This window comes from Lissotriton vulgaris, chromosome 3_1 (genome assembly GCF_964263255.1).
Source record: "Lissotriton vulgaris chromosome 3_1, aLisVul1.2, whole genome shotgun sequence".
In the NCBI taxonomy this organism is placed as follows: Eukaryota; Metazoa; Chordata; class Amphibia; order Caudata; family Salamandridae; genus Lissotriton; species Lissotriton vulgaris.
In genome coordinates, this window is record NC_141689.1 from 38,869,179 (window position 1) to 38,894,538 (window position 25,360).

Consider the following 25,360-nt stretch of genomic DNA (forward strand, 5'->3'; position numbering starts at 1 on the left):
GAATGCTAAATACCTAAATGGTATGTATCAAACATTTTTGCATGAAAATAAGGAATCGCAAATTTTGCTATTCCTTATTTTGTGATTGCACTTAAGGAATCGCAATTTTTGCGATTCCTTATATGCAATGTATCAAAGAAAAAAATGCAAAAAATGCCAATAAGGAATCGCAAATTACCACCAACTTCTAGTTGGTGGTAAGTTGCGAATCCATTTAATAATGCTGTTTTCTAAAAAAACCAAAGGTGCCATATGACGCACATACATGCACCATATGCCCCCAAATGTCTTTTTCAGGGGTGCAGCAGGGTGTTCTTGAGACACCCCTGCATCCTTGAAAAATTCCTAATTTGTGATTAGCTAATTGCTAATCGCAAATTGCCCCTTCATTCCTATGGGCCTCCTGGCCTATAGAAATGAATGGGTAATTTGCGATTAGCTAATTGCTAATCGCAAATTGCCCTTCATTCCTATGGGCCTCCTGGCCTATAGAAATGAATAGGTAATTTGCGATTAGCTAATTGCTAATCGCAAATTGCCCCTTCATTCCTATGGGCCTCCTGGCCTATAGAAATGAATGGGTAATTTGCGATTAGAAATTTGCTAATCGCAAATTAGGAATGGTAAGGAATCGCTATTAAAAAGCGATTTTGTACATACATACCGTTTTGCGAATTCCAAATAGCGATTCCTTAAAATTCGCAAAACGGGACTATGATACATATGGCCCTTAGTTAATTATCATAGAGTCAGATGTACAAAGCATTTTAACAGTTGCAAAACCTCTACCTTTGCTGTGACCACTTTTTAATTTCCGGAAATCGTTTTCTGACTCCTAAAATGGGATTCTGAAGGAATTTCGATTTGGTATCTGATAGAGGCGTGTTGTTGGTGTCCCTTCCAAATGCAACATTGGAATCACATAATTCTGTGGCATTACAAAACTTGAGGGGGCCCCCTGAAAAGTGCAAGTGTCGGAAGCTCTCACACCCGCCCCCGCACAGTGTTGGAGGGGACCACCTGGAGCTAGGCCCCCCTTGCACTGTAGGAGCCAAGGGGGGTTTTGCTATGCCACTGATATGTTTCCTCGTTTGGCGACAGAAATCCGGTCATAGGACATTGGACCTCTCCGATGTCGTAACAGTTTCTGTAATGGAAGCAGTTTTACACAATTAAATATTAATGCAGCTTGCTCCACGTGCACATGTCCAGAAAGGGTTAATAAAATACCTCAATATAGAAACGTTTGTCTACTTCTTGTTTACCTCTGCGGTGCCTGATTATTGATTTGCTCTTTAGGTCACTGACACTTTATTTGCAGCAGCTCCCCTTGGCAGCCCAACAGTTGACCCTTGACCCTTCAGGCCACTCCCTCCCAAGCTTCTTCTCCAGTTGATAGAGCCAAGGAGGAAGCATGAGGGTGCAAAACAGTGTAAAAGTATGTGTTAGGCAACTGCTGGTCTGCAAGGCGCTTTCATGAAAGAGTATAGCACTTGGTTTTATTTGATTTGAACTTTTTCCGGTGTGTAGTCCTCGCGGGGCAGCACATGCAGCTGTGTTGTACCTGTTCACAGTGGCGCTGTAAAAGCGCCTCTAAATCGCACCAACCCAACATCTGTCTAGCCCAGCATTGGCCAGCGGAGAGAGGTAGCAGCATATTGTTTCTTCATCTCTAGCGCTGGTGTTAATTGAACCCCTTAGCAGTGAGATGCTCACAATTGAAAGACAGTCCCTGCCTTCTAACCTCCATGACTGCTTAAATTAAAAAAGGTAGAAAGTCAGTTACTACGTTTTATTTCCCATTTTACAAGCCTGCCACTTGCTGCACAACATATTCTGGCACATGCAGTATAAATATCCTCTCAAAATTAGCCAATCGGTAAAATAGACTGTTAGCGGCCGCAAAACAGCAACGCAGCAATCAAAATACCGAAAATGCAATAAAATCACAAAAAAATCTCCCGCAAAAATAGTGAGAAGCTGTTCAGCGAAACATACAACAGCAACCGCAAATAGCGATTCACAATCAAAGACTCGCAGTGCAATGAATGGAAAATCGCAATAAGTGATTTTCAGGAAAATCGCTTTTTAGCAAGTGCAGAATAAGGGGAATCACAATCAGGAGGTAAAGTAAAAAAAAAGAATTCTCACAGGTGCCACTAATCTTTAAAAATGACTCAGGAGACCCCAGAAGCCTTTCACAATGGCAGCCCTCTATGTGCTGGCAGGGAGGATGAGGATCGATGCAGCAGCTCAGCAGAACGAGGATACAGGAGAGGATTGTCCGAGTGCACATTACATTGCTGGGCCAGACTGAGGATGAGATCTACGATAAGTACAGGGTGAACCGTGCAATGATCATGCACCCTATTGCTGAATTGGAACCCCTATTGCAGCACCAGACTCGTACGACACATGCTATCCCTGCACTCGTACAGGTGCTATGTCGCCTGCACCTACTAGCGTCAAGTAGTTTCCAGGAGGTAGTTGCCGTAGCCGGAGGGGTATCACCAAGCTCACTCTCACGCTTCTTCAAAAACTTCCTTGATGCCATGATGACAAGGATTCACACCCACATCATCTTCCCCACAACCCCATAGGAGTTAAATAAGACAAAACTTGACTTCTACCAGGTAGCACAATTCCCTCATGTGATCGGATGCATAGACTGTACGCATGTCCCTATATGTCCCTGTCAACGAATACATCTTCAGGAATAGGAAATCCTATCACTCCATTAATGTGCAAGTTGTGTGCAACGCTAAGCATATCATCACAGACATCGTGGCACAATTTCTAGGAAGCACCCATGATTTCCATATACTCCGGCACAGTGGCATCCACAGGCGCCTGCTCAGGGGTGAATTTGGAGAAGGACATCTATTTGGTACATACATATACCTATTTGCTACATCAATCAAACAAATGTAATTGCATAATTGTGGCTAACCCTTTGCCTTCCACCCGTAGGTGACAGGGCATATGCTGTGCGGGACTACATCCTGACACCGTACCTCAACCCAGCCACACCACATGTGTAATGTTAAACAGTGCAATGTTAATTTTATTGAATCCTACAATTATTTTACATTTGGCATACTTTGCTCACAATAAATCACTGACTGAAAACACTGGCTGCCATGGAATGTTGGTGTGTTTTGCTTGCCATTGTTGATTTTGAATGCCCACTGGCTGACATGAATACAACTCCCATGATGCATCTGTGGTATTAGGGGAAACGTGGACTGGAGTTTGATCTGTACACTGTTATTTGCCTGTGTGTATATGCATGATTATACGGTATACAGACAAAATATTGAGTAAAAAATATCGAATTACACAAATATCGACTTCAAAATATAGAATGGACAAAATATTGAATGGACAGAATATAGTCATCAAAAATATAGTTTTTAAGGTAAGTAATTGAATATCGATTTTTATAAATATAGAAAGTCAAAATATCGAAGTATATAATATAGGTTATTAAAATTAGCAAATTTTTTATAATATCAAAATTTTTAAAGTGTTTTGTATGTTAGTATATGTGTGAAAACTATATTTTTTGTAATTTATTTTAAGTAATGAATTTTATGTTATTTAAGTTTTTGTGTAATTTAATTCTGTAGCGGGTTGTGGGTTTATAGGGGAATAGGGTGGGAAGCATTTTTTATACCCCTACGCTATCCAACGCTTTCCCTACTGTTGCACCCTCTGGAGTGGGAATAGTAATTTTTAACCCTATGCACCCAACGCTTTCCCTACTGTTGCACCCTCTGGAGTGGGAATAGTAATTTTTACCCCTACGCTATCCAACGCTTTCCCTACTGTTGCACCGTCTGGAGTGGGAATAGTAATTTTTACCCCCTACGCTATCCAACGCTTTCCCTACTGTTGCACCCTCTGGAGTGGGAATAGTAATTTTTACCCCTACACTATCCAACGCTTTCCCTACTGTTGCACTCTCTGGAGTGGGAATAGTAATTTTTACCCCTACGCTACCCAATGTTTACCCTACTGTTGCAGTTGCTGGAGTGGTAATAGTAAATTTTAATCTCTTGCTGCACCCGGATGTGTCCAGCTGTGTGACTCCAACAACTGCCTCAGGCTGGATTGTCGCTTCCACAAGGTCCTCCAGGGCTGTGTTGTTGGGAGCAGTCGATGGACCCCCTCCTGTGGCACCTGCTTCCTTCAGCCTTTCGGCTAAGCCCTCTTTGGCACGTATCCTCAGGTCATACCACCTTTTTTCAGATCATCAATGCTGCGGTGTGTTACGCCCACAGCATTCACTTTGGTTTTGATGCGCAGCCATATCTTCCTTTTTTCTGCCTCCGTCACTTTCAGAGACAATTTGCCAAAGAGCTTGTCATGTCTCCTGCTGACCTCCTCAATTAGATATTCTAGTTCACGCTCACTGAACTTCATCTTGCACTTCCTGGGCTTGGCACTCTTCCCTGCTGCTGTTTTCTCCATCCTGTGTAGGTAAATATTTGCTGGATACAGATCAGGAAGAGTTTCAGCTCTGCTCCAGTACTCTGCCTCCTCCTCTGAACTCCTCTGGGCACAGAATGAAGCATGGGCTAGATGACTTCCTAGTTGTGATGTCATCAGCCTCCTTCCAATGCGACATGCTTTTTGTGATTATCGCTTTTTGCAATTAGCGATCACAAATTAGGATTTGCTGGTTTTGCGCCTCGCATTTGTGTCCTCGCAATTGTTATTGCGATTATTTGCGATTTGCTATTTTTTCGCTATTGGTTTCATGCATTCCAGAAAGCAATTTTTTATTTGTGATTCCTTATTTATCGCAATTAAGAAATCGCTATTTGGGATTTTGATGCATGTGCCTAATGATATTATGAGCCATTCCTGGCTTTACTGTGAACAGAATATTGCAATGTGGGGCTTGTAGTCTTGCTTTTAATAGTTTCATTTGGAATCATAACTGTGTGCTTGTAGCTAATATGCCAATTGTGGATAATATGCCACAATTGACCGAAGTGTTATACATGGCATGGGGCCATGTTCAAGGGGTTTAGCAATGGTTAAAGCTTCCTGTAACAATTGATGATATTTCTGCAGTAAAGACTATCTAGTGATTTCAATCACATAGCCCAACATGAATTGATCACAAAGGCATTCTTTGTATGAATAACCAAAATGACATTTAGGGGTCGATTCCGATTCGGGGAAAAAAGCGTCTGTCCGAATCGTATCCGGAGCCCTCTACGTACGAATCTTAAGCGTCCGTCCGAATCGCGTAGTACGATTCGTACGGACAGTTTCCGTCTGAATTGTCGCGACCCATACGAATTGCACCGGAGATTTTGTACGACTTGTACCCTCACAGTGGACCGTACGATTCGTACACATGCTGTATGACCGACGAGTACGATCCGGACCGTGGAATGGAGACGCGATTCGTACGGTACACGTCAGGTAAGTGCGATTCGTATGGAGGGTCACACATTTACATACACACCGTACGGTGCATACACCCCATGATCTCAGGGGTACGGTGTGTACCCCTGCAAACATGGGGTGTACGCACCGTACCCCATGATCGCAGGGTGTACGCACCATACATCTTGCGATCATAGGGTGCGCACCGTACACCCTGCGATCATGGGGTACGGTGCATACACCCCATGATTGCAGGGGTACACACCGTACCCCTGCGATCATGGGGTGTACGCACCGTACCAGGGGGGTCCGTTCCGTACTTGTTTCGAGGCGTACTCTGCTTTTCCGACAGTTTTCAGCTTCCGTAGGAAAAGAGCCATACGGAGGGTCAGCGGAACGAATCGTACTTGCTGGGTCGGGAAAACCTGCTTCGAACCGTACAAACGTCGCTTGCTGCGTGTTCCGGCGGCGGTTCGCACAGGAATTCGAGTAGTACGGTTCCTGGTACGATTCGTATGGAGAGCTGCATTGGGTGAGAATCGTACTACGTTGTACGTATGGCTGGCATTGCAGGGTACGATTCGTACGGGAAAAAGACTCCGTACGGCTATTCGGAGTGCTTTTTTCCAAATTGGAATCGGCCCCCATGAGTCTCCACAGATTAATCAAATCTCTGCACCCTTTTTACAAACTCATAATGATTCAACACAGTACTAATTTTGGGATAGATAGTGAATGGTGGTAAGATGTGGATTTCCTAATTTCTTTATGCAAATTTCAAATTCATTTAACCATGTGGTGTTAGACCTGTCAGCCCTAGGTTGGTCTTTCCCAATTTTTTTCGCCCTTGCCTCATTTTTCCCACCTTCTTTTTTTTTTGGCCTTAGGTCTCGGAGCACCTTCCCATTGCTAACCAATGCTAAGGTGCAGGTGCTCTCTACTTCAAACATGGCTGCCATAGGCCCCTGCTACTGCAGCGTGGTCTTTTTGTGTAGCACCCTAGTTGCCAGGAGCTAGCTGGAACCCTTAAACATTGTTGCAATACCAGCCTGTCTTGCCTGCCCATAGTTAGAGTAGGGAAGCTCCTGGAACCTTCTAGAATAAGGGTGGGGTTTGCTTTTGCCGCCTTAGAGAGTAGTCACCTGACCTAGGTATATATAAAGTAAGGAGGGAAAGTTTTTAGTCAGTTGGGGCATCACTGACCTGGGGGACCCTACGCAGGAGACTTAGGCGGTAGGGCCTAGTCAGAAACCTATACCACTGGGGGTGACAGGGTGTAGGTGCTGCCAACCAAGCTGTGTGAGGTACACTGAACTAGCCCACTGATCTGGCCCGGCGGGAGGGGAACCCAGGGACCACCTGCAGTGACCTGCTGAGGAATCCTGTCAGCAGCCTTCAACTCAACCCCCCCACCTTCCAAGAAATCAAGTAACTGCCTACCCAGGGCGCAGGAACCAACAAGCGCCAAAAAGAAACCGAACTTCCGCAGGACTACGGGGATCAACCAGGTACTGGGCTGTGCCATCCCTGCTCCCTCTGTCTGCACCTGCGGCCCCTGCGCTGTCCTGCCTCATCTCCTTTGTCAAGACTGCCTGGACGGCTAAACTGCCTACCCAGCGCTCCCCTACTGTGCCCCCTTGAGAAGCGCTGAGTTTCTGGAGACTTTTGTGCCTTGAAGCACTGTGCCTGAGAAGCGCTATTGCTGAGACTGCCCCCCGCAGTGCTGGGAAGACCGAGCGCACGGCCAAACTCACCGTCACCGCCCGGGCCGAATGTGAGACTCTGCCGACCCCGCCGTGGTGCCGGTGTCACCTTCATCTCCCTCGTCGGCCCCCGGTACCAGGGGAGGGCCGCCGCGAATGCTGTGGGCCGGAATCACCGCCGCAGCCCGGCCCGATAGTGCAGAGTCATCTTGGCGGCCCCCGGAGCCTTGGGAATGCCGCCGCGAATTTCAGTCAGGCCGAACTAGGCCTCGCTAGGCCCGAAGCCTGCATCACCCCTGTCACGTGGTGTGGGGGACGCCTGCCGCGTCACCGGCCTTGATTGCCGGCAATTGGAGGACGGCCGGGACGCCCCGCAGGCTGCACTGCCATTTGCGGCCGCGGGCGCGCCCCTCCCCTGTAGCTTGCTGATTGGTCCCCGGGCTCTTCCACCACCGAGGAAGACCCGGGGTCGGGAAAGACACCCGCGCGGGGCTCAGGAAGAGCACCGGAGCCCACACCTGCCAGCGTAGGCCCCCGGAGGGCCTGCAATCGATTGGGAGGCCGCGTGAGGCCTACCAGAGGGCCCACTCCTCCCCAAGGCCTGCCGAGTTCGTCGCAAGTGCCCCGGTGGCCGAAGAGACCAGGTAAACCCCCGGGGAGGAGGGCGGAAGACCGAGGGAGGCCCTGAGTTCGCACCTCCCCAGGGGAAACTGAAGTTGGGCCCCGTTGGCCCTAATTGGCCCATTTAATCCCTGAGACTAGGCCAGAGCCCTGAAAGACACCTTTGGAGCCCAAGTGAGTCGAGTTAACCCCACGTTGGGGGACTGGTTGCTCCAATCTGCCTTAGGCAGGACTCCAAGGAATGCTAAAACGTGCCATTTCTTTGCTGGTCCTGAGGCACAAGGTTATATATGCTCATTCTGATTAAATGAAAGGGTTGTTCTGGCCTAAGGAACTGTTTGCCTTGCTGAATGAGATGGTTATTCCGGCATAAAGAAATGTTAACTAAATGCCTTCCATTTTAGGATGACATGGTTGCTTTATCCACTGTGATGTTGCCGGACCTCTAATGATTTGGGTATTCCTGAGTGTTGAAATGTTTATTCTCACCTAATGAAATGTTATCGCTGAGTAAGGAAACGTTTTCCCTTTGATGAAATAGTTATGGAAACATGCTGCATTATTGAATTGCTCCCATTGCTTCACTCTAATGAAATGTACTGATGGGATGCTGATACCTTGATTACTGAAATTGCCCTAAATAATTTGCAGCCGTGATTCTGATTTAGATAAAAGCTTATTGATTTAAATCAACCTCACTGGTGTGGTGTCAGTCATTGCGTGCATTTATTGTCTCAGTGGATGTGTGTGTTGTATGGCCACTTTACACCTAAGGTTTCGGGTGCCTACCTGCTCGTGCCAGGTTACCCCCCGGGGAACTGGTGACCCCAGTTCCTACATGTGGTATCTTCATAAGAAAGATCTGATAATTGTTAAAACACTTCTTGACACTCCGGACCTAGACAATGCATGAGAAAAAAAATATTCCGCCCTGTGCTCAGCATAGTGTTGCATACTCTGGTGTAATGATTAAACACTTTTTTTCCCATTTTGCCCAGTGAAGCATATCTCTCACACAGAAAGCAGCAAATATAATCTTCCATTCCGCACAGAACAGATCCAAATGGACAGATGAGTGCAAGCTTTCAACTATGTAATTGTTTTTTGGAGTAACCCAGCCACTGCCTAAGAGCTATCCTTTAAGTTGTCAGACTCTTCAAAAAGGTTTAGAATACACACAAATTAGGCTCTTTTCAATCTCAGTGGTTCTGCACCTGCTGAGTTCTATCTCAGATGGGAACTGTGATCACAAGTGCAAAAGAATGATATAAACAACACCTCCATGAGACTCAATAATGGGCTAGAGAAAGTGTCTAAAAGGATGGAAACCAGCTGCCTGTAAAAAATGGGGAGAAAACATAGGTCATCGTAGTTGAGAATAACAGTATTCAGGGACCAAATCAGTTGACCTTCTTCACCAGGAGAACATCTATTCCCCAAGCTGGAAGTTAAGAACCTAGAAATTACTTTGGCTGCTTTTCTTTCCATGACCTCCCAAGTAAAGAAGATCACGGGCAGTTGTTTGGCCTCCTCAGAGCCTTGATAAAGACCTTCAAATGACTCCAGTTGGAGTTATGAAGAATTGTGAGTCAAGTGTTGATTCTTTCTCACGTTGATTATGGCTGCTTGCTCTGTCTGGGCAGCCCAATCTCAGTCATCAAACAACTTCAAATAATTCAGAATGCTACCGCTCATATACTTTTAGGGATGCCGAAAATACAATCAGCTCTGTTACCAGGGGGGTATTGTCCAAATGATGTGGCCGGGTAGGACAAAATACAATCAGCACATGCAGTGCTTAAAATTCTCCATTGGCTGCCTATAAGTTGCAGAATGCAATTTAAGGCACTATGTGTGACACATCAGGCAAAACACAAAGTGGTCCCACATATCCCTTATCATCTGGTCACCCCCATCGGATCAACAGAGCCCTTAGGTCCAACAATCTTGATCTTATGGTTGTCTCTAGAATCAAGAGAGTCAGAAGTGGGGTCGTTTCTTCACGTACCTTACACCTAAACCCTGCAACTCCTTGCCTATTAGCCTGAGAATAGATGATAACTTCATGAGTTTCAGAAACTAAGTAAAAACGTATCCTTTCCCCCTAACCATCTTTTTTACCCTTACTCTAGCTAGATTTGACAACACTGGGGAGCCCAATGTCAGGTAGCCATGATGCACATTACAAACAGGTGAATTGAATTGAGTTGAATGGGGTGGGGTCAGCAAGGGGGTGATGTGGTCAGAGATGTGATTCAAAAAAGAACAGCATATTCTGGAACTAATTTGTTTGCGTATCACCCCCAGTCAAAGACATACAAAATAAAAAGCACATACCTTAAATGTAAAATACTCACAAAGTAATTGAAGAGAATTGCTCTCTTTTATGGCACAAATGCTCTATTGGCTAATGAGATCAAACCAGACAGTCACAGAACTGAATCCTGGTTGGCACAGTGGAGAATAGTGCTCTGTACTTATAGTATTTTGAGGCACTAGCCTACTACTGAAAGCACTGTGAATATGCAAGCCACCTGAAGTCTCGCATGGCTCATCAAGTAAATGCCTACACTGGCTCCCAAGCAGCCTTTAGATTTGCTGACCAAACAATTGCACATTTTTGTTCAGGAAGCAGGGCAACCTGGCAAGAAGGCTTGTTTCCAATTTAGCTATCTGCCTCCCTCTTTGTTCCACAGCCCATTCCCTTTCAATCAGAGGCCCCTCAAGGCCAGTGCTACCCGCCCAGGAGCGATTGAAAACATCGCTCGCCACAGATTCCAACCACTGCGAGAAGTAACAGTAAAAAGTGCTTAAAAGTAAGGAATGAAAATCTCTTCAAAACAGCAAATATTTATTTGATGGTTTGCTGCTTCCGAAGAAGGTTTGTATTGTATCCAGTGCTTATTTAGACAAATATGACGTAAGTAAGAAACAGATTACAGAAACTATATTTCAAGAGGTGGAAGTCCAACTTTGCTGTCAGCTGGGACATTAGAAAATACATGTATTTATTATTATTTGGTTTTTAACTGCCACCTAACAGATATCCTAGAGCTGTAGTGCTCAATGGTGGGAGAGAGAGGGCATACCATACAAAGTGAGATTACTCAGCTGTATAGCACTGGGTTAAAACATCCTAAAACATCCTTCAGCTTTTTGGGAAAAGCCATGTATGAAAAATGTTAATGCCTAGAAGATGTATAGTGTTACACTGAACTTAAAATCACATGGGACTTCCATATAGGGCTTTTTTTGATTTACCAGTCTTTTGGACTTTGAGCTTGATTTAGATTTCAGTGGATGGGTTACTCCATCAGACCGGTGACGGATATCACATCTGCTGAAATATAAATCCCCTACTATTCTATAGGATTTATATTTCGGCAGATGGGATATCTGGCATAGGTGTGATGGAGTGACCGGTCCACCGAGATCTAAATCAGACCCTTTGTCACCTCTGACTTTTGAGGCACCTCTGCATACCTGCTTATCAACAAAGCTGCCCATGTGTCTTTGCAATGAACCCATGCAATCCCTCAAAATACATCTCTGTGCCTCAAGTCACATACCAATTCAAGTGGTTGAGGTTAGATGACAGATCCCCGGCCGAAGTGCTGATGGATCTCGGCATGGAATGTGGCTTGAATTTCAAATCAACTAGCGTCTCTTGAATCTTTTCCCAAATCCGTGGCACCCCAAAGAAGACAGTAGGTCGCACCTCCTTTAGCGTGTCCACCAGGGAGCCCTGCAATTCATGAAAGGACAATGTTAAGAGTCTGGAGTATCAGAAGATCTTTCCCTGTATTGAATACCCTCACCTTTGTAGGCTTATAAGTTGAATCATATTTAGAGATAATATAATGCATGGCTAGAGGTGCTGTTATCTAACACTGATTTTTGGCCAGGAGAAATGAGCTTGCATTCTGTGAGCAGTGATGCACACCAATTAAAGCAAAAACTGAGGAATGTTGGACTGAGAAATAAAAACACTAAAATAAATTAGCTAAATAAAGATGGTAGAACAAGACATTTTGTTTGCAAACATGTCCTTATTGTTTTAGTTGATACTCATAAAACCTTAAGAAAATACTTCCACATGGAGCAGAGATATATCCAAGATTCAGACAAGTGTGGTAATTTCCGTGCCACTTTTAGAGATGTCTCACATTTTTTGCATTTTATCCATTGTTCAACGGTCAACAGGCGTATTCTTCAGTAGGTTGCATCATCAGTTATTGATTTACAGTCACTGTCTGTTTATTCATAAGTCCTAAACATCAAAAATACAGAGAAACCTCCCGAGCCCTCATTACCGGATCAGTGCATTGGTGTGTGGAATACCAGAGGGCTTTATTCTTCAATCATGGTCGGTATATCCATAGCTAAGTTTCAGGATTCCCATTCACTTCCCTTGGAATAGAGAGTAACACATGGACTGTATCCAAATTTGACAGTTTTTCTTATTTTCAGATAAAGAACCAGCACAAATTTGCATACACCTATCTACCGCAGGTGATAAACATGAATAGGCTCTTTCATGAGGACCAAATTGTGGATGATTGAGGTGGACATTGAAGGAGGGCAGGTTAGGTGAGGCGGGAAGAAGCTTGCTTCTCCCTGAATTCAGGCTAAAGGCCTGATTTAGATCTTGGCGGATGGGTTATTCCGTCACAACGGTGACAGATATCCCATCTGCTAATACATCCCATTGTGTCCTATGGGATTTATATGTCAGCAAACAGGATATTCATCACCGTTGTAGCGGAGCATCCCATCCGCTGAGAAATAAATAAGGCCCTTAGAGTGAAGATGGAGGACAGGGAGCAGCAACTGCCTGCGGGCCTGACTTCGGGGTTAGGTACAGATTTGGTGCCTCTGGGCCCAATATTATTCCATTCAAAGTTTGTAGACACGCTAATTCTAGGTCTAGAAATACTAGTCAAGAGTGGTACTGCCACAGGCTAATTGTAAGAGGGTCTTAGTGTTTCCGAATTTCAAAGTTCTATTTTTTATATATAAAATAAAAATGTAGAACATCCTGCTTGGAAAGGGTAAAATAATGTAAAGCTACTTTTTGTGAGCGTAAATTTGCTTTGACAGACGTTCAACCCAACACTACCTGAATTGATTGAGGACTGGGAACAATGTGTGAGTAATGTTAAGCTCAAAAAGGGTATATCCAACATAAATCATATATTGAAATAAAACAATACTAAAAGATACTGTCATTAATAACCAAAGAGTTAAGAATAAATCTGACATTTTAAATATTAATGCATTGATGAAAGTATAAGGTTTTTACATGTGAGTTTTGTGAATAAATGTGAAACAATTTGGAACCACTAGAATACAGTTTGAAGAAGTGTGTGCAATCATTACATAAGTCGCGTGTCAGGAACTGGTTCCCTCACAGAGAAGATGTCCCTTGGCCTCATGTAATAAAGATATACCAACTTACCATATGGAGTGGGGAAAACAGACAGATGTTCAACGAATCCAACCCAGACTGACCTGGAAGGAATACATGTTAGAATGCAGCATTGCATTCTAGAGACACCCAGATAGTAAAGTTGTGGGTTAAATGTACTCTGTCCTCGGAAGGAGCACACACAAGGCACTTGAACTAATATTTTATAAGGTTATATTAGAAGGCAGGCTAGGGCAGTATAGATGCAAGAGTATTTCGTGAAGGCTGAAGGGCATATTTACGAGCCCCTTGTGACGCCGGAGTGTCACATTTTATGTGACGTTCCGGCAGCAGCAGATTACAGGATCCTATTTATGAGGCCGCGTAAAGCTACTATACATGGCTTTGAATGGCCTCATAGATAGAGTAAGGTAAGCCATTCCAAAGCGCTATGTTGCCTTACTCTGCACTCGGGAGGCATTCCATGGGCGTTCCAGTGGGTTTTCCCATGCAACACCCATAGATCTTGACACTTCCCCAGTTTTACAGAGCATGTAATTTTGGAGAAGCGACAAAACCTTGCACTTCCTGAGGTGAGGCGTAACAAGCAGAAATAACTTTATTTCTCCTTGTTCTTTCCTCTTTCTGTGTCTGCTGCATTTTGCAGCAGAGACAGAAAGAGGACACACAGCAGCAGACACAAAAAGAGGAGACACAGCACACATAGAAATAGGAAAATGCATTTTTGTATTTGTATTGTTTCTGTGTAGGAAGGTGCCCACGGGTTTAGCAGACAACCCTGAAAAGTGAACTCTTGATTCATGATACAGTGTGAGAAAAACCTCCTGGGAAAACATACCTTTATTTGGGTATATAGAAACACCCTATGCCTAACCTAAGACAGACACTCCACAGTATATGAGCTAAAAGTACACTGTCAAAATACTTGAAGCATAAACTGCACAATGATTTACTGCCGTGCGAATACATGCAATGACGCAAACAGAATTGGTAATAAATATGGGGGTTATGCCATTTTCAAATGGGGAGCAGGTGAATAATATGAGGGGCAGCTACAAATAATATGTAAACACACATCACCCCCAAAATGATAGCATTATTAGTGAATACATGAAGATATGGAAAAGCACAGCTATATGTGGGTGCACAGTGATAAATTAAGTAAAGCAAAAAGCCATATGCTTAATTTGACTATGCATAAAAACCACAGGGGTAACCCAGTATCCCTCAGAACCTGCCATAAATATTATAACAAACAGTGTTTCTGTCGGGTATAGCTATTTCTTTGCGATTGAAAACAATCAAATAAACAGTAAATCAAATGATGGCTCAAAATAACAGACAATATTCAACATTCATTTATAGTGACAAGAAATGAATGATTTAGCTATATTTAGAGTTTATCAAATTTTTTTTTAATTTAATACAATAATACAGGATTCTACTGCCTGTTCATCGAGGAAGAGCTCTATTTTGTGGGTCACAATTGATGAGTGACACCCGGGTTTGCCTACTGAACCAGAGGCAACTTTCAACATTCTACAATTTTAAAGTAACTGCCGGACACACACATGAATTGCCTTACAAACAAAAGTGGCAGTCACGCTCTTGAGTCACAAATTGTACCAGTTGTACAGTGGGACTAATCCTATTTCAGGGATGACTGACTTCAATGCTGTTTTCCTCCAATAATTCTTCTATGGCATCGATTCAACTTGCGTAATCCTTGTCCTGATGAAGACCCGCATTGACAATCTTACATCATTGCTACTGGCAGGGTTGAACGTCAACGGTTGTTATAAGTCTAATCCTCAACAGGTCTCATTGCTTCAAAAACGAATGTAGATCCATTCCTGAGCTTGAGGCACTTGGATTATACTTTGAAATTGGACACTGTTTTCCTATTTTCAACTTGTAAATATCTCTTTATTAACTTACAGTATCTCGTACATGTTAAATACACTGGACCCGATTCACAGAACTAACTTAAGACACAATTCTAAACTTACGACCATTGTGGTATTCACAGAAGGCATTGACTCATTGATGAGTAAGTGCCTTCTGTGAATACCAAAATGATTAACTTACTCATGTTGAGTAACTTACTCATTTTGGTATTCACAGAAGGCAGTTACTCATTGATAAGTAAATGCCTTCTGTGAATACCAAAATTAGTAACTTACTAATTTTGAGTAACTTTCTCATTTTGGTATTCACAGGAGGCACTTAATCATTGATGAGTAAGTGCCTTCTGTGAATACCAAAATGAGTAAGTGCCTTCTCTGAATACCAAAATGGTAGTAAGTTTAGGATTTTGTCTTAAGTTACTTCTGTGAACGGGCCTACTGATTATGTCACATCTGCACTTTATTCACCTTGTCACTGTAAATATTGGTCACTTGCGTCGTTGAATTGATTGAATTACTAAACAGCCTTTCCTACTAATGGAAATTATTGTATTAAATAAAAAAATTATTTTAGATAAACTCTAAATATAGCAAAATCATTAATTTCTTGTAACTATAAATGAATGTTGAATTTTGTCTGTTATTTTGCACCATCATTTGATTTATTGTTTATATGATTGTTTTCAATTACGAAGAAATAGCTGTACCCGACAGAACCACTGTTTGTTATAGTAATTCAACTATGCAGAAGAATGCTAAACCAGGTGCAAACGCTGGTTAAACAAGCATTTCAAATCAAATCAAACCACAAATAGCTTTATTCGATTTAGTTTCTAAATAATAAAAGCACTATGCTAGACATTCATTCTAAAAACACATTTTTACAAAGAAAGGATTTCATGATAATCAAAAATATTCATTCATCAGCTATTTTCATAACATTTTTCAAAAAGACGGATGAAGTTGTCAGTTCATCATCTAAGCTTTGCATCGCTAAAAACGCTGTACGACATTGTCTCAGCCCCATCTTTTATAAAACTGGTTTTAAAAATCTTTTTCTTGGGTGCAAACAAAAATGAAAAAATAGGGTAACATGTAATGTGGATTGTTGTGGTATACCGTCACATGGGCAGGCACCTAGTGTTTTTGACCAATCATTAGTGATGGGGAAACTCATGAATCTATGTAAGATCCCTAAGCAAATTCGTGTTTAAAGCATCCTCTCATAAGACCCAGGGACACAGACTAGGAATGGCTGGATAGCATAGCATGATAGCATTAGTTGGTTCTTCATGACTGATTGTTTACCAATCTCTGTGGCGAGTCTATTAATTTGTAAATGTGCTAGGCAAAATGTTTTTAAAGACTTTCTTGTCAATTTGATGATACTGCCTGGATTTTCAAAATATTCTGGGTGGCCAATATCACACGTGAACTTTTTGATGTAATTTAACGACGGGATAGAGGACCCCTTCTTCATACACAAACAATCCCTAATCGATTAAAGTTAGTCTCCTCGGTAACCCAAACCATGTGCCACAGTAAAATCGGTTCGATTTTGGCCAGATCTGCTATATAAGTCAGCCCAAGTTCGGAGTGATAAACAAAGCTTGCCATGCACGAAGGGACAGCCAGTAGATACTTGTAAATGCATTTTTTATTAGTTGGATGGGGTTCGCGTCCGTGTAGCCCCAGATGCCTGCTCCATACATAGCTGTGGATAGGCACTTAGCTTTATATATCACTATTCGTTCTCGGACTGGTCTTCTACCTAGCCTTCTAGCAAAATTGGTCAATGCAACAATCATCCTAACAAACATAAATTTTCTTTGCCTGCACAGCAGGTCCCCAGGTCCCTCGGTAATGAAATTGAATTCCAAGGTATGGGAAGCTATTAATACAGTCTACTTTTGTATTATCAATAAAAATGTTACGGCAACTTGCGCTATATTTACCACATTTCATAATATATGTTTTTGAAGTATTTACTTTCAAACCCCTTGCACTCATAAATAATGTAAAACTCCTTAAAACTCTCTGCAGGTCTAATTGGGTACGCGCCATTAAAACTGCGTCATCCGCATACAACAATGCCGGCACAGGTTGTTTATTAATGATAGGGATGTCCTGACATCTTCCAGCTAAAAAAAGGCCTAAGTCATTTATGTACAAACTAAACAGTGAGGGGTCAAGCACACAGCCTTGTCTTACATCTTTACTGATGGGAAAATTGGCTATGCCTTTGGCCTGCCTACCAGAGCGAACTCTAGAACCAGCATCCTTATATAACTGCCTCATAAAAGATATAAGAGGTGTTTCCACGCCCATTTCCTTTAATATTCTCCATGGATTATTGTGACTCACGCAATCAAAAGCGGAGCTTAGATCAACAAAGGCTAAAAATCATTTTCCTCGTTTCCCTTGTGTATATTGACTGATCACAAGGTTTAGATTCTGACCCTGTTCAATAGTCCCCATACCGTGACAGAAGCCATATTGAAATTTAGAAAGAACACCTTTTTCTTCCGCCCAGGACTGTAGCCTATTTAGAATAATGCAACCTGTAATTTTAAGAAAGGAATCCAACAGGGAAAATGGTTGGTAGCAAGCAGGACTATTGCGGTCCCCCTTTTTAGGTCTTGATAGAGTAAGCGCATGCGCTGCTCTTGCGAGAAATTTAGTAGGTGGTCTAAAAGTGCTACCCAGGCCGGCCACCAGCTTGCTATTATACGCACAATCACACGTGATGTGCACAGGACTTTTTCTCGTCGCACGCACGCGTGCCCACAACTGGCATCACCTCTCGCGTTTTTTAAATTTTATTTTGCGGCTGCGCTGCGTTTCTTTTACGGCTGCGCGGCCAACGCTTGTTGTTTATTGGCTGCAGTGCTGGTCTACAGTGAGCTCTTTCTACGTCTCCACAGTTAAGACCTGGATGGCCTGCGAGGGCTATAATTAGGTGATAGCTGATTGATTTCATCGTGTGAAAATCGGACATATAGCCTCTTGCATGATAGTATTAAATAGCTGTTATTTAAAGCTCTTTAAAATGTCAAAACATCAGTTGTAATAAGGACACACCTCTAGTGTAGTGGAACCTTGACTTGCATCCATTGCCAGGAACGTTTTTGCCTCTAAAAATCTTTCAGAAATCAATGGGAGTCCCAAACTGCTGACCTGTGTGTTTCCTACATAATCCGGCCCGGCTGGTTTCTCTTATCTGAGGCCGGGTTTTCATGGAGTGAGCCTGGGGGAGGGGTGGTCCTGGCCGAGGGGCGGTCCTGGCCTGAGCTCAGTCTGACCCTTAAGCTCTTGTTTTTATCATTCATCACCCCATCTGAGGCAGGAGTCGGAGGGAGTCTATTGGAAAGCAGAGATGCGATCTCTAGTGGCCGCCACACCCTAGATAACCCTGACACTCCCATAGTGAACCCTCGCCCGCTTTCCATGTGTCCATCACTCCTCCCGTCCCTCCTCACCACCTCCCAATTGGTCTGTCTCTACCCTTTACAATCTCTTTCACAGTTTTTCTTCTTCCACCAACCAACTCATACATTGTGTCTCTTTTCGTTTCAAGCATCTCGTCTGTCTACCTCACTCTCTCCCTATATCTCTCCTCCTCGCACTCCATGGCTCCACCCCACCCCCTTTGTCGGTCTGTCCGACCACTTTACTGTCTCCTTCATTGTCTCTCCCCCACCTTCACACTCTTTCACTTTTTATCCCGTGTCCCTCATCCTCTCACTCACCTCATGTTTCTACCGTCTCTCATCACCCCACTCATATCCCTCACCCACTCCGTCTCCTTCTTTCTCTGTCTCTCTCAACTTCTCTCCCACTCCTCACCTCTTCCTGTGCCCCTCATGCACGTCTCTCGCACCCCCTCTCTGTGACCCTCATGTTTCACTCAATCCTCATTTAGTCCTCCTTCTCTCTCATCTGTTTATCTGTCACCCTGGCTCCCTCACATTTGCCACCAATGCCTTTGCTCATCCTCGTTGTCTCTCCCTCCACCTCTTCTTTGTAATGTTGCTGCTATCGCGCGGGTATTGCTTAGCTACGCAGCAGCAATTAGGCGAGGGACACAGCTTTTACTATCACTTGCATGATCCCAACTGCCGGAGTCAAGCCACGCCTCTTTATTTTATAACCTGCACGTTACGACACGCGCTAGCACTAAACAACGTCCTCCTGACGCGGGTAGGCTGCACCGCTACCTGGCCAGAGGACATTACATTCCTTCCAACCTTTATTAAACAAAAAGCAAATAACGAACTAATAGCGTAGATCTGTTACCAGTTCGTGAAGGAGTTTAGTCCACAGTCCATCATACCAGGAACCCTGCCAGGCAGGAGGATGGTGCCGGGTTGTGCCTCAGATCATACCCTGAGTGTTCTGTCCGGGAGGAGGGCAGTGATGGAGTCAGACTATGTCAGTCTTCCCCCTCCCGAGGCCATGGTTGGATTCTGTCAAGTGTCCCTGATCGCTATGGGTACTCGGGGCGAGCACCTCGGGGGTCCCCTCGTCGGTTACCCCCTGGTCACCATCTTGGTCAATTTCTTCCGGTCGATGGTTAGGGCTGGAGATTGATCTTCAGTTCCGGCCTGTACCTTCTTGAAGAAAGAGATGTTTTTGGTGATTGCCTCAGCTCCTCTTCTGGCCGTTATCAAGGTGCCAGAACGGCGAGTGACAGTCCAGGGTTGGTGTTCGAATGGAAGCCGGAATTTGCTCCCGGGATACCGGTCCTTATTGTAGACTCTGTCCCCTCTGCCAATGTCCAACACTCTGGCTCGCCGGCTGGCGCTGGCTTGGTCATTGAAATTGGTTCGGTTAGCTAACATTCTTCTGGCGTCAATTCGAGATGGGGTCCAGCTCGGGTGGTGTGGAAGGGTGTCTCGTACTACTCGGCCCATACTTGCCAGCCCTGGAGCTGCTTCAGTCGTGAGATGGGGTGTCAGCCAATACTCTCTCAGAAAGCTGTATATAGCTCTTTCCAGGGGTGCTTCATCCGCCTGCGCAATACGTACTACCTTGTTGAGTGGGCGCATGAATCTTTCTACTTCTCCGTTTGCTTGGGGCCAAAGGGGTGTTACTTTCCCATGCCATGAGGGAGTCTGCAAAATCTTAGCCATGGAATGGTGGTCTGTTTTCACCACCTCAAAAATGCCGTGGGTCGCGATGGTTTTCTCAAGTTTAGCGATCACTTCCATGGCTGTCTGGCTCTCTACAATTTCGACCTCTGTATATTTTGTGTGGTCGTCGATGATTACTAGTGCACACCTCCCATCAGGGAGGTGTCCGAAATACACACTGACACATTCCTATGGCCGTTGCGGGTTATCTTCCATGATGACCAGGTGGGGCCGGTCTGGCTGACCCGACACTTGCACCATGAGCAGGTCTTGACCGTGACTTCAACTAGGTGGTCCATTCCTGGGAACCATACTTTTGCCCTTAATCGGCTCTTCGTCTTCACCATACCCTGGTGTCCACGGTGCGCGAGGTCAACCGCTTGTTGGGTAAGGCTCAAGGGGATCACCAATTGAGGGCCTCTGAGGAGACAGCCGCTGTTGTCCACAGACAGTTCATCTTTCACTTTCATAAGGGTCTCCAGGACAGCTCTTGCTTGCGGCGTCCGCCTGGTCATGGTGGATTGGATGTGGCGGCAGTTGTTGGATTGGACTGCTCCGATGGCTAATTGCAGACATTCATCAGTCTGGGTGGCTTCTACGATCTTTCTAGTGGACACACCAGCCGGACATATTCTTCTGTGTATTCGGCGTCCTCTTCTTCCCCTCTAGTGGCAGCCCATGGATGACGTGACAGATAGTGCACCGGATTAGAGGATCCAGGCTTGTACTCCACCCTGTAGTCGTACCCTTGCAGCTGGGGGATCCACTTTTTGATTCTCGGCGGAGGTTTGGATACCGATCCCTGGAATAAAGGAATGAGGGGTTTGTGGTCCGTGGATACGGTAAAGGGGTGGCCATAAACGTAGACATGAAAGTGTCGTCAGGCCCTATGAATGGCTATTGCCTCTCGCTCGATTTGTGAGTATCTCTGATCCGTGTCCGTCAGTGAGCGAGTTGCGTAGGCAATCAGGGCCCACTCTCCGTTGCCCTGTAGCTGGGTAAGCACTGCTCCGAGCCTGAAGGGGCTGGAATCTTCAGCGACATTGGTGGGTCGGGCTGGATCAAAGTACGACAGCGTAGTGTCTGCTGACAGGGCTGCTTTGGTGTCTTTAAAAGCTTGCTCCTGTTCTGGGCCCCATTGCCATGTGGTTGTGGATTTAGTGAGTTCTCTAAGAGGCTTCGTGAGGTTGGACAGACCCGGGACGAAACGCCCGCAGAAATTTACCATCCCTACGAAGCTCCTGACTTCCGAGATGTTGGATGGTGCCGGGGCTTCTTGGACATGATTTACCTTGTCGGGGTCTGGGGCCACTCCTTTGTCAGAAAAAGTGTAAGCGAAGAAACTGATCTTCTTCCTCAAAAACTGACATTTTTCTTGATGGAGGGTCAGTCCGGATTCCTTGATCCCTTGATCCCTTGGAGGACCTTGCGAAGTCGGCGGCGGTGTTCTTCCATCGACGAAGGATATATTAACAGGTCGTCACTCACTTTCAGGACTCCTGTAATTCCACTAAGAACCTCGCAGATGGTGTTCTGGAATACCTCTGCGGTGATCGAGATTCCGAAATTCAAGCGTCGGTATCTCCGGAGTTTGACGTGTGTTGAGAAGGTGGTGATATATCTGGAGTCAGGGTGTAGTGGCAGTTGGTGATAACCAGACCGTAGGTTCATCTTCGAAAACCATATCGCCCCGTTTAGCTCCCCCAGGATGTGATCGATAGTGGGGGTCAGGTGACGCTCCCTTTTCACCGCTGCGTTGGGAAGTCGCATGTCCATGCAGATGCTGACTTGTCCTGGTTGCTTCGGTTTCCATGCTACTACAATCGTGGACACCCAGGGTTTGGGCCCACTGACCTTCTCGATGATACCTTAGGGCATATTACAAACGATTAGCGATATTTATCGCTAACTAGGCTTAGCAACAATTTTTTTATCGCTAAGAATCGCCGGAAATTATCGCTGAGATAACGTGCTATTAACTACGTTTATCTCTAAAGCGATAATTTTTCCGGCGATAGCGTGAATATCGCTGAGAATACAGCGATATTCACGCATTAGCAACTAAAAGTTCTTAGCCATGTTATCCACCTCCCATTGGATAACATGGCTAAGAACTGGTCTGGGCGGGTGTACGTTTTTGGCGATATTCGCTCTTAGCGCGAATATTGCCATCACTAAGCCTGCCTTGCTAATAGGCGTTAGTGGCGTTAGCGACTGCTTTCAGTCGCTAACGGGTTGGGAACGCCCACTTTGCATGTCATTAGCGATAATTATCGCTAACATGCAAAGCGGGCCCCAAACCGCTCGCTATTGCCTACAAGCTGTCGGTAACTGCTGTTAGCGACAGCTTGCTAATAGGGCGATATATTTTTCGCTGCTTAGCGGCCGAAAACGTCCGCTAAAGCGGCAAAAATTTCCTATTGCCCGCTTTAATAATATGCCCCCATGTCTCTCTAGTGCTTCCAGTTCATCCTCTACCTTCTTCCGCAGATGGAATGCAATCCGCCGGTGCCTCAGCGCCACTGGTTGAACTGACGGGTCGATGTGGAGTGAAACTTCCATCCCTTTGAGGCATCCAATGCCCTTGAAGACATCTTCAAACTCTTCCATGATGACCTCGAGTTCTTCTTCTTATACCGCCATGGCGAACAAAATTTGCTTTAGCTCCTCCGCTGACTGCCCGCTCAACAGCATCCCTCTACCCTCTTGGGTCACATACACCGTGGTTGGGATCTTGAATTCCTTGTGCTTTAGCTCAGTCTTGAAGCATCCCCGGAGTGGGATGGGCTTCTTTTGTCCGTACGAGAACACCCTGATTCTGGCCTCCTGCAATGGCGGGCGCGGGCTTAACTGGTTGTATACATTTGTCGCCATAAGTTAAATCGAGGCCCCAGTGTCTATGGTGGCTCTCACGTCCTGCTGGTGGATTTTGATCCTACACTTTGGGAGTCGTCTCCTCTTCCTTCGTGGCTGGTCTATTGCAAAAACGTAGTGGACTGGGTAGTCTCCTGCGTCATCGTCCATGTCCTCACTGTCGTGCGTTTCCGCTACCGCTTGTGCTGCTTCTTTCCGGGGCTTCGTAGAGCGGCACACCGCCGCAAAGTGATTCATCCATCTGCAGGAGCTGCACCTCTTCCCTCTCGCCGGGCAGTCCTGCATGCGGTCGGGCGTGCCTCCGCACCATCCGCACTCCTTCTTCTTCTCCTGCGGTCTCCTCCCTGAGATTTGGCGTGCTTTAGGCCGTACCACATTTACAGCTTCCACTGCATTCGCCTGCTCTGTCTTGACGGGTCGGTGGAGGGCAGCTTCCATGTGGGACGCCCTGACTTGCGATAGTTCTTTCGATCGGCCTAGGGTGAGAATGTCGGCCAACGGTTTCCCATCTTCCTGTAGGATATTCACCCTGAGTTTCGACGAGTAGCATCCCTGAATTATTTGCCCATGGATTTCTTCTTGTTCGTCCCAGTTCTTTCAGTCGCCCATGGAATGCGTCCAGTGACTCTTCTGCTTCTTGTTTGGCCTGGCGAAAGATAAATCTCTCATAGTCTCTACTCACCATCGGTTCGAAATGTGCGTTTAGGGCGTTTAGCCTCATCACATAGTTTTAGGGTGTGGCCTCCACCAGAGTTTTTTAGATGCGGTGAATGTCTTTGCACCCTAAATGTAGCAAAAGGGCCCTGCGCCTGTCTCGGGTGATGCCTGCCCCTTCAAAGTATATCTGGAGCCGGTCTGTCCAGTCCTTCCACCGCGGGGCGAGGGAAGAAGCGGTGCCATCAACAGTGAATGGCTAAATGGCCGGGATCGACGCCATGTCCACTCAGTCGCAGATACTCTCCTTGGCACTTGCTCAGCCTACTCTCTATGCTCTGTAGGGGCGTCTCTGCTGAAGTATCAGCACCCCTGTGGCAATATGGCCCTTTCTAGGGCTCCACACCACTGCTGGGGATGCAGTGCATACAGCAGTGCATGTAGGTTCTTTTCTGCCTCATCGCCAGTGTAATGTTGCTGCTATCACGCGGGTATTGCTTAGCTACGCAGCAGCAATTAGGCGAGGTACACAGCTTTTACTTTCACTCGTGTGATCCCAACTGCCGGAGTCAGGCCAAGCATCTTTATTTTATAGCCTGCACGTGACGACACGCGCTCGAGCTAAACGACGTCCTCCTGACATGGGTAGTCTGCACCGCTAGCCGGCCGGGGGACAGTCATCCATTGAGCTTTCTTTTAATTTACAGATATCTTTCCATAATTCGCCCTGTACATGGCCTAGCTGCTCTTTGGGAATACTATTGTAGAATATTTACAAGAGCCACAGAACGCTTTTTATCCATATTCAATAGCAAGACTTGATAAAATCTTTTGGAGATTTAAAATCAATCCTGTTAACAGTTATACTACTGGAAATGTAGGTGCATAACCCCCCTTATTTCTACCACACACCGAGTTCACCGCAGGAGTGTTGGAGGTTTTATATCCATTTATGTGCACCTCGATCGTTGTCCAGGTCTCTTGAAAACACAATATTAAAAAGTCTCCAATAAAGGCAACCCAATGTGGATCTCCCACCTTCTGGCGCCGCCCAGCCACGTTCCAGAACAATATATTTGATTTAGGCAATTCGATTTCAGTATGGACCCTCTGATTACTTACATTAGCATAATAGGTAGTTTCAGTCTTGTTTAGGGGCATGCTCTTATTCCCACACAGAGCTAAGATGTGCCTCTGTATTTGAAGTGGACCTTCTTCCCTGATTGAGCTAGGTAATTCAGCAATATTTAAAGCACCCGGGGGACCACTGATTACTAAATCAGTCCTAAATCCCACTTTTGAGCATGTTGAACCTTGGGCTGTTGGTCAATCAATGTCCTCTAATGTTGGGAGGATATCGAAGCGATTGGCAACTGGTATGTTATAGGTAAAAGTTAAACTGTCCTGGGGAGGCATATTTTGGTTTCTTTGTTGGAAAACCACACGAGGTTCGTAGAAGAATCCTAAAGGCAGAATGTTAATACCAGTATATGATTCATTTATATTTCCGGCTCTAGTTAAGATAGCCTGTATTAAATATGGGTCACTAAATGTTAGACCTATACAGTCCCCTGCAAGCTTTGTTACACCTGTCACCCCAAGACACCCTTCTAACCATTTTAAATTTAGCAAACAAAG

At 45.1% G+C, this 25,360-nt stretch overlaps 1 protein-coding gene across 6 annotated transcripts in view; it reads right to left on the reverse strand.

Moving 5' to 3' along the window:
• LOC147725885 (long-chain-fatty-acid--CoA ligase ACSBG2-like) overlaps window positions 1-25,360 on the reverse strand; it is a 405,988-nt gene that overhangs the window by 104,333 nt on the left and 276,295 nt on the right. For all 6 annotated transcript variants that reach the window (XM_086960029.1, XM_086960027.1, XM_086960030.1 and 3 more), the window contains one exon: window positions 11,297-11,472. In XM_086960029.1, coding sequence (XP_086816155.1) covers window positions 11,297-11,472 — 176 coding nt within the window. The remainder of the gene's footprint in view (window positions 1-11,296; window positions 11,473-25,360) is intronic.